At 31.2% G+C, this 10,395-nt stretch overlaps 1 protein-coding gene across 1 annotated transcript; it reads left to right on the top strand.

Moving 5' to 3' along the window:
• Positions 1 to 1,058: 1,058 nt before the first annotated feature.
• Positions 1,059 to 10,173, top strand: dera (deoxyribose-phosphate aldolase (putative)). The gene is made up of 9 exons (XM_051108614.1): positions 1,059 to 1,196; positions 1,670 to 1,767; positions 1,845 to 1,992; positions 3,801 to 3,896; positions 4,017 to 4,151; positions 4,332 to 4,460; positions 8,984 to 9,096; positions 9,180 to 9,329; positions 9,597 to 10,173. Exons 1-9 carry the CDS (start codon positions 1,166 to 1,168, stop codon positions 9,651 to 9,653), a joined length of 957 nt encoding a protein of 318 aa, XP_050964571.1. The 5' UTR covers positions 1,059 to 1,165; the 3' UTR covers positions 9,654 to 10,173.
• Positions 10,174 to 10,395: the final 222 nt, after the last annotated feature.

Raw genomic sequence — 10,395 nt, forward strand, 5'->3', positions numbered from 1 at the left:
AAGTAATTTCAAGCTGCATGGGTAAATCTTGGAAATATTTTATACTGAATATGAGTACTTTTCTATGCATATTTTCGCAATGTCAGAAACTCTCTTGTCTAAGAGAATCTGTGTTACTTGTTTAAAATAAGTAGATAAATATATTATTTCCCTTAAAAAAAGAAATATCCCACTGCTGTATTTTGTATGTTTATATTGCAGTGTGTAAAACAGTTAACTGAAACAAAAAATGTATTTAATACAATTTAAACCTGTTCAACAAATTTATCATAATCAATAAATTAATTCAGAAATTGAGATTTATTACTGCTAGTTTAAATCGTATCAGTACTAGTACAGCTTAATTAAAAATAAAAAGAGTCTTGGGAAAAATCACTATTGTAGCCAAAAATGCTAAATATGTTTCTTTTTCATGGCAGTAGATGTTTCAGATTAAGGCTGTAAATGAAACTTTTATTTTTAAAAATCTAATTAATTTTATATTTTATTAGTATTTATTTATTTATGAAAGAAATGAATAAAACGGTTAAGTTAAATTGATTTTAGTAGAAGAAAGGTTCAAAAGATCACTGATGCTTCAGAAGGAAACGTGATGCATTAAGAGCCGGGGATGAAAACTTTTGAACAGAATGATAATGTGTACATTTTTCATATTTTGCTTAATATCATATTTGTTTTACATTTAATATTACCCTTCAGAAGCTACAGAAGATATGACATGTTTTCCAGAACATGCATACATACAAAATAAGTTCAATTTACCCTGATCTTACCTTGAAATTCAGAAAGTTTTCACAACCTTAATGCATTGTGTTTCCTACTGGAGGACTCATGGACATATGTTTCTCATCTTGTCCTTTACTTTTCATCCTATCCAACTTATGTCCAGTATGTATTAAACATTTAAGATTTAAGTTAATTTCAAGCTGCATGGGTAAATCTTGGAAATATTTAGTAAATACGTTAGTAAATACAAAAAACGTCATCATTCTACGCCTTGCGTAGTCGTGAAATGATTGGCTGAAAGAGTTCTGCGGCGACGTATCAGTGACGAGCAATCCCGGAAGACGCACAATATAGTCAAAGCTGTCATTGTGCGGTGCTTGTACTGCTAAATCAGTTCGTTTATTTTCTTTTATTTGTATCCAGTGATTTATATTTCATAATGTCCGCTAGAAATCCAGGAATGCATCTTGGTGAGCCGTTTTCTATCGTATTATATTCGCCAAAGCAAAGCTTTTACATTAATCTGTACCGCTACCTTTTCCACGTGATAGAGAATTTAATTAAAGACAGAAATTAAAGTTTTTTTGCAAACTACGAATGAGATACAGACATAGTGGTTTAATTAAGTCTATACGTCTAACATTGAACAAATAAAGTGCAAAGTATATTCTTAGTCTATGTGTAGTTAATTATTAGCTCCATCTGAACTTATGAACTCCCTAATTCAACCTTCTGGTGGCCTTTGTAGTTAATTCTAAATCTTATTTTGGATTTCTTCCTTCCTTCCTTCCATCTATACAGTTGATTTCAAACTACATATAGATGAAATGCACTTAATGAATCTCATATGACTTGGGTGTCTCATGACTCAACATTGAGCAGAGGGAAATCAGACAAATTGATTTTAAAACCTCTTTTGTTATTTATTCTTGGTTTGTTTTAGATCTGGAATGGGTGTCGAAAGTCCGAGTGAACACTCAGGCTGTTCTTAAACGAGCTCAGCAGATCCAGGGACGCAAAGTGGCTAAAAAACAGTGGCAGGTAAACACTTACTGTATTTTTGATTTTGCTTTATGCCAGCTTAAATACATCTTTATTGACCTGCGTTGTTATTGTAGGCTGCCTGGCAGCTGAAGGCCGTCAGATGCATTGATTTGACAACCCTCGCTGGTGATGATACACCTTCCAATGTCCATCGGCTCTGTATGAAGGCCACACAGCCGATCCGTCACGATCTGCTGAAGAGCATGGACATGCATGACAAAGGTCTGTCACAAAGATGCCTCTGTCTGGAGGGTTTTTAGATGCATCACATCCTCCCTCTTGGTGCACATGAATGACTGATTCCGAATTCCTGTTATATTGCAGTTTGTAAAACAGTTAACTGTAACAAAAAATGTATTTAATACAATTTAAACCTGTTCAACAAATTTATCATAATCAATAAATTAATTCAGAAATTGAGATTTACTACTACTAGTTTAAATCGTATCAGTGCTAGTACAGCTTAATTACAAATAAAAAAGAGTCTTGGGAAAAATCACTATTGTAGCCAAAAATGCGTAATATTTTTCTTTTTCATTTGCAGTAGATTTTTCAGATTAAGGCTGTAAATGTAACTTTTATTTTTAAAAATCTGCTTAATTTTATATTCTATTAGTATTTATTTATTTCTGAAAGAAATGAATAAAACGGTTAAGTTAAATTGATTTTTAGTAGGAAAAAAGTGTTGAATATTTTTCCTGTTTTCATGGCAGTAGATTTTTCAGATTAACGCTGTAAATGTAAGTTTTATTTAATAATTTTTTGAAGGATCATGTGACACTGACTCATGTGACACTTCAGCTTTGATCACAGAAATAAATTTGATAAATATTTATAGATCCCCTAATCAAAGCATTACAATTGTTTCTGAAATGTCATGTGACTAAAGACTGCAGCAAATGCTAAAAATTCAGCTTTGCATGTCATAAATAAATTCGGTTTTAATATATATTAAAATAGAAAGTCATTTTAAATTGTTATATAAATTATATATGTAAGTTACATTTACATCTGAAACATCTACTGCCATGCAAAAAAGGAGAAGTTGTGCAAAAATGCAAAAATATATGTGACAAAAATATTACAAATATAAATGCAATGTAAAAATTCAAAATTCAAATGTATATATTTTTGGAAGGCATGAATAATAATAATTTAAACAATTATGTGATACATAAATGACATGTTAGACAATTATATGTTAAAATAAATACTTAACTAAAAAAATTAGTAATTAAAAAGTAAAGCTTATATAACACGAATAATGCTAAATACAAATATATGACAAAGATGTTAAAAATATAATCGCAATGCAAAAATCTCTGAATTAAAATTAAAATTTATATATTTTTGGAAGGCATGAATAAAGATAATTGAAACAATTGTATGTTAAATAAATAAATAAATACTTAACTAAAATATTTTTAATAATTAAATACTAAAGCTTTTATTACGCAATAATGGGTAACCCTAAATACAAAAATATGACTCAATAATATATAAATGCAATGTAAAAACAATCTCTGAATTTAAATTCAAATATATATATATATATATATATATATATATATATATACAATTTTATTGTTTTTAATCAGTCAGTAATAATTTTACCAGGCCCCGAACTTTTGAACGACTATATATATATTTTACTTAGTATACTATTTTATTTAGTTAATGTTATATTATCCTATATAGTATATTTTTTTTATTGTATTTATGGTTGTCAGTGTCAATATTATAAGCATAAGCATGTCACTGTAGATCTGCCCACTAGGGGGAGACAAAGCTCTTTTCACAGAATTTGATTGGCTGAAGAGATTGGTGACATAACAATGTACAACTTTGCTGAATAAAACAGTAGTATGCAACATAATAAACATTAGACATTAATTGAACTTTTAAGAATTTTTCTTATATTTTCATTTTGCTTTTTTTTTTTTTTTTTTTTTTTGTACAATTGTGTCTTTATAATAAATTTACCTTAGTTTTCCATGACTTGAACACAATGTGTATGTGCACGATTTCAGGAATCACGACTGCAGCAGTCTGTGTGTACCCATCACGGGTGGCTGATGCTGTGAAGTCTCTTAAAGCAGCTAACTCTAGTCTTCCTGTTGCATCTGGTAAGCCGTTTGAAGCTGCTTATCTTCAATCACGTTTCACTCCTTTTTCAAACATCTCCCAGAGAGGGTGCAACCGCGTTGTCTCACCTCACCCTTTTTTTCTCATTTTCTTTGCTTCAGTGGCCACTGGTTTCCCTGCCGGACAGACGCCACTGAAGACCCGTCTCGCTGAGGTCCAGATGGCCGTGGAGGATGGTGCTACGGAGATCGATATTGTCATAAACCGGACTTTGGCACTCACTGGCCAGTGGACAGGTGTGTGTAACCAGAGCATTATATGAATTCAGATAAAACTCCTACCAAAAAAAACATCTTAAAACTGTCTCTTTCAGACTGAACAGCTGACATAACCATCAGCATGTTTTTTTTTTTTTAATTCTAGTTTGATAGTTTGTAAACATACAGCTGGATGACAGTTCATTTTTGTCTCCTCAGCTCTCTACGATGAGATCCGGCAGTTCAGAGAGGCCTGTGGAGACGCCCATATGAAGACCATCCTGGCAGTGGGAGAGCTGGGAACCTTCACAAATGTCTACAAAGCCAGTCTGGTGTCCATGATGGCAGGTGAGAACATTTAATGTGCATCTCAGAAGTGTAATATAGTTGTAAATTGCAGAAATGGGGTTATTGTTATGAGGACACTGCTTGCACTTGCAGTTGTGCAGCCTTGAACTTAGAAACCATAAAAATATCTAGATGAATAATTATTTTACATTGTAATTTCTAATAAGTCGTTATCAAAGATGTTTTTCAAACTGTTTATTTATTAACAGGATGTTTCACCGTGAGGGTTTTGCATCTTTGCACTTTGAGTTTGATTTGCTTCAGTGGTATTAATATTCCTTATTACAAAGTATATGTAAATGTCAGGGAGCATGATGCAATACATATTTTTATTATTATTATTATTATTATTATTATATATATAAAAAATACATATTATTAAAAAAGAAATTTGTATTTATTTATTTTAACATATAATTGTTTAAATTATCATTATTCATGCCAAAATTTCAATTTTAATTCAGAGATTGTTTTTACATTGCATTTATATTTTTAATATTTTTGTCACACATATATTTGTATTTTTAGCATTATCCCTTATTGTGCAATAAAAGCTTTAGTTTTTTATTATTAAAATATTTTAGTTAAGTTATATTTGTAATATTTTTTTGTCACATATATATTTATATTTAGCATATCAATTATTGTCATAAAAGATTATTATTATTATTATTATTATTATTATTATTTATGTATTTATTTATTTTTAAAATATTATACATAAAAAAAGTTAAGTATTATGTTAACATATAGTATGTATGTTCAAATTAGCATTATTTATGCCTTCCAAAAAAAAAAAAAAAAAAAAAAAAAAAAATATATATATATATATATATATCTATATATATGTGTGTGTGTGTATATTTATTTATTTATTTATTTTAATTCAGTGATTGTTTTTACATAGAATTTATATTTTTAATATTTTTGTAATATATATTTTTGTATTTAGCGTTACAAATATTTTAGTTAAGTATTTATTTATTTTAACATACAATTGTTTAAATAATCTTTATTCATGCCTTCCAACAATATATAAATTTAAATTTTAATTCAGAGATTTTTGCGTTGCAATTATATTTTTAATATTTTTTGTCATATATATTTGTATTTAGCGTCATTCATTGTGTTGTAATACCTTTACTTTTTTATTACAAATTTAAGTTAAGTATTTATTTTAACAGATAATTGTGTAACATGTCATTTATGTATCGCATAATTGTTTAAATTATTATTATTCATGCCTTCCAAAAAATATAAATAAATATAATATAAATAAAATTTGAATTCTAATTCGGAGATCATTTTTACTTTGCTTTTATATTTGTAATATTTTTGTCACATATATTTTTGCATTTAGCATTATCAGTTTTCGTAAAAGCTTTCGTTTTATTGTAAAAATTTATAAAAAAAATTTTTAGTTAAATATTTATTTATTTTAACAATTTATGTAACAGTCGTTTAAATTTAACCTCCTAGTATGATCAATACTAAGAAGTGATGCTTGCCTTAGCAAGTTTGATGATTTGCCCACAGCGTGGCGCCATTGCTCATCGTTCCTGCGCTTGGCATCCAGATGTCCAAACACACAGACGCACACACACAGGCCAACGACTGTATGCTTAAATAGCCATTGCACATTAAGCCGATTACTGTACCCAATTGTCAGCGGCTCTGATAGGGATCGTTATTAAAATGCATTGCTTTTGTCGCGGCGCTCATTCCTTAATCTCCCCTTGTTCCTATGAATTGCGTATGAGGTTTCTGAAATTGAATGATAATTTCACCTATTAATCTGCGACGCCGGAGCTATTTTACTCCCACGCTCTCCGGCAGTGTCCCCCCGCTCCGCCGCAAATGAATAGAGCTTCATTACTGTCGCCCGCGTTTAATAACCGTTATCCATTATCGTGTAATTAAGACTCCCCAGAACGAATCTCAAGGATTATGTCAGTTTGAGGGAGAGGGTGAGCAAGAGAGTGAAAGAGTGTCGGAGGAAAGGGGAAGGGGTGGAAAAAAGAGTGGAAAAACACATAGAACGTATCTTTAATGAACTGGAAAATGTTCATCTTGTTCTGCGCCGTAATGAACAGTCATTAGACATGAGGAAGGGCAGGCGGGACTCGGGTGCTGGGGGTTAGAGCTGGTCCACAGTTTGTGCTTCATCCATTAGAAGCGTCATTTTATCTTCTATTTTTATCGGAACGCTGATAAACCGTAATTGGCTATGAAGGAGAGGAAGGGAGAAATGAAAGCTCTTATTGATGAACGAACGCACACCCTCTGCGCCCTGCCGACGGGACCATATGTTCTTGTCTAGCCGCCCCTGCCCTCGCGACTAATGTCCTGTCGGGGTGCAAAAATCTGACGCCTCTCCGAAGTGCTTGAATGGAGGTGCTAAAAATGTGCAGGACGTTCTATTTTCAGAGCTCGTCGACCGAGTCAACTTTGACCTGTCCGTCTCAACAAAACAAGTGTCGGATGGAAGTTTTTGATGTTGTTAAGGAAGTTTTACATTTAGAATTGCTAAACGGTGTGATCTGGAGTATCCAGATGCATTTTGACAATTAAAAAACATGAATGTCATGTGGTGTAATCCTCAAGTACAAATTAATACCATATTTTCTTTACAACTTGAATATATGTGATCATGTTCAACAAGTTATGTTCAAAAATATTCTTAAGGGTCCAAAATATGCACAATATGGTTAATTCAGGTTGCTAAATGTCATGTGGTGCAACTCATAAAATGATATTTACCTCGAAATATGAGCCTCTCAAATAAAAGCCTCTAAATCCAACTGACATATTTCTTTCTGGCTAATTTGTATAGGTTTCTATGTATATATATATTGCCCTCCAGAAGTTTGGAGTGTGGTTTTGGACGATATCAGCATAAATCTTTATAATTTTTTGGTGCAAATACATTAAAGTAACTTGACATTATCATTGAAGACCAGCAATAATAATTTTCATTGTGATTACATAATAATGGATATATATTCATGTCAAAGTCAGACATGCCCCTTTGCCAGCTGTGATGCCAGGTTACTTTACCTAAGATTTTTGGGTCAGCACACCTTAATAGCTTCAACAACTGATTGCCAATTAAGTTTAGAATGCAATAAATTAAGGCCCAGATTATGCAGAGCTGTAATAGCTGCTAATGGTGGATATTTTGATGAATCGAAAAATTACGTTTTTTTGTATGTATAAACTGTTTATGTAATAAAATATGTTTTCGTAGTTTGTGTTGTCCCTTATCAGTGCACAATTATCACAAATTAAAAAGGATTCATTCCAATATTGTCCAAAACCCTACTTTTCTAGGGCATTTCCAAACTTTTGGAGCGCAGTGTATATGTTTTTATGTTTTTGTTTTTTGATGATTTGGTCAAAACTTCTTTTTAAATAATAGTACTATTATTTGTTTATGTATGTATGTATGTATGTATGTGTGTGTTTATTTATTTATTTATTATTATTAATATTATTTTTTATCTCTTTTTATTTTTTGTAGTGTATGCCTAACTAATTAAGAGTATTATTATTATTATTATTATTATGTAATTTCGTTTTTAATTATTAATTTTGCAATTATGTATATTATGTAATTATTATTTTATTAAAGTTATTATTTATTAAAGTGTATGCCAAACTAATTAAATGGTTTTCTTTTTATTAATTTAATAAAGATTATATATATATATATATATATATATATATATATATATATATATATATATATATATATATATATATATAATATTATTATTATTATTATTAGATTTTTTATTTTTGTAAATTGTATGGCATACTAATTAAAAGGGTTTTCTTTTTAAGATGGTAATAATTTAAGAAATATGTAAATATATTTTTATTATATTTTATATTTTTATTATATTATTGTTATTATATATTTTATTAATATGTTTATATATATTTTATTATTATTGTGTGTGTGTGTGTGCGTGTGTGTAATGTGTGCCAAACTATTTAGTTTTCCTTGCAAAATATTCCTAATGGTTAATATCATAAAAAAAGTGTGTGTGTGTGTATATATATGTGTGTATATATATGTGTGTATATATATATATATATATATATATGTATATTATCATCATACTTTTGTTTTTTAAAGTGTGTGCCAAACTAACTAAAATGATTTCTGGAGTATAACAGATTTTAATAATTTGTTAAAATAATTTTAAGAAAGGTTATATATGTATAATTATTAATTTTAGTAGTAGTAGTAGTAGTTGTGTTTTCTCTTTTTTTTTGTAAAGTGTATGCCAAACTAATTAAAGGAGTTTTCATTATGTTATCTTTATGCTATTAGATATGTTATTTCTATCTTTATGTTATTAATGTTAGTAATTTTAAGAAATAAAACACACACACACACAGAGGAAATAACTAATGATCTAAATTGGCTTTTTTTGGCCTAAATAAGCATCAAAGCAAAACAGACTTCATGCCAGTAGTTAAAAGGTTTTGTGTCTCCTGTACTTTCCAACCACTAGGATCTGACTTCATCAAAACTTCAACCGGCAAGGAGTCTGTCAACGCCACTTACCCCGTTGCCATAGTAATGGTGCGTGCCATCCGTGACTACTACTTAAGGACAGGCCATAAGGTAAACGACCCATTGCACCTCCAAATCACCTTATTTTACATAACTCATCCAGCTTGTTGACTGATGCATTTGTTGATCTTCAGGTGGGCTTCAAGCCTGCGGGGGGCATCCGTACGGCGCAGGAGTCTGTGGTGTGGCTGACCCTGATGAAGGAAGAGCTTGGAGACGAGTGGCTAAATCCTCACCTTTTCCGAATAGGAGCGAGTAGCCTGTTAGCTGACATCGAACGGCAGGTAATTAAACCAACACAGTGTTTCACACTCTCAAAGCCGCTCTATTCTGGCTTCAGGTGTGATAAACTGATAATTACCAGCCATTATGGACGGAAACAGACACTATTCAGGGAGTGCGGCGTCGTGGCCCTGATCTCCTGTGGTGAATAGGATATAGATTAGCCCTTTTATTTATGTATTAGGGTAAATGCAGCTGCTTTGACAAAGCTTTTGTCAGCTTTTCTGAAGCTGAATTATGTTTTTTAATCTGTCTTTTTATTATTACAGATTTACCACTACGTGACGGGACGCTATCCAGCATATCATGAACTTCCTATGGCCTGAATCTGAAAAATCTGGGGAGATTTGAGCCAGTTAAAACTGTACAGATCAGCCAGTGATTTAATGGAAAGAAGTCATGTTTATGAGGTCAATTATGAAGATAAGTCCTAATGTCTTAAAGGGATAGTTCACCCAAAAATAAAAATTCTGTCATTTACACACCCTCACGTTGTTCCAAACCTGTTAAAGTTTTCTTTCTTTTGTTGAACACAAAATAAGATATTTTGAAGAATGTTGGTGACCTTGACGGTAGCCATTGATTTCCATAAATACTATGGAAGTCAATGGCTACCATCAACTGACTAGCAGCATTTTTTGGGTGGACTATCCCTTTAAATCTAGCATCTATCATAAACTTAGAAGTTATTTTATTATTGTAAGATATTAATATGAGATATGAATGTCTTATCTTATCTTGTATTAATTAAGTTGTATAATAATTCAGACCGAAGAACATTTCTGGATTTCTGGATGACATGGTGCAACCTGAACCATCAGAAGTAAAAGTGCTCACTTTACGTCAGCGCAAAGGCCTCTTGCATCACTTTCTCGTATCTGTGATTCCCAGCAGTAGTTGTTCCTCAGACAAGCGTACAGATCTCGTAAGCTGCACCTGGGGTTACACTATCACTGTCCGAGGCTGATGTTATTTGACTTCCGCTGAGCTAATTTCATTAATCAAGCGCTGGATGTCAGAAGTGTGTGTTTGGGATTAATTAAGAGGGGTTAAGAGAGTTTAAATGAT

This window comes from Labeo rohita, chromosome 4 (assembly GCF_022985175.1).
Source record: "Labeo rohita strain BAU-BD-2019 chromosome 4, IGBB_LRoh.1.0, whole genome shotgun sequence".
NCBI lineage: Eukaryota > Metazoa > Chordata > Actinopteri > Cypriniformes > Cyprinidae > Labeo > Labeo rohita.

What these genes read in the sequence shown, in the direction of transcription:
- dera (XM_051108614.1), top strand. Translation starts at nt 1,166, where the DNA reads ATGTCCGCTAGAAATCCAGGAATGCATCTTG. An exon ending in CATGGACATGCATGACAAAG is followed by an intron (nt 1,993 to 3,800) that starts GTCTGTCACAAA and finishes GCACGATTTCAG; the next exon opens with GAATCACGACTGCAGCAGTC. An exon ending in TAGTCTTCCTGTTGCATCTG is followed by an intron (nt 3,897 to 4,016) that starts GTAAGCCGTTTG and finishes TCTTTGCTTCAG; the next exon opens with TGGCCACTGGTTTCCCTGCC.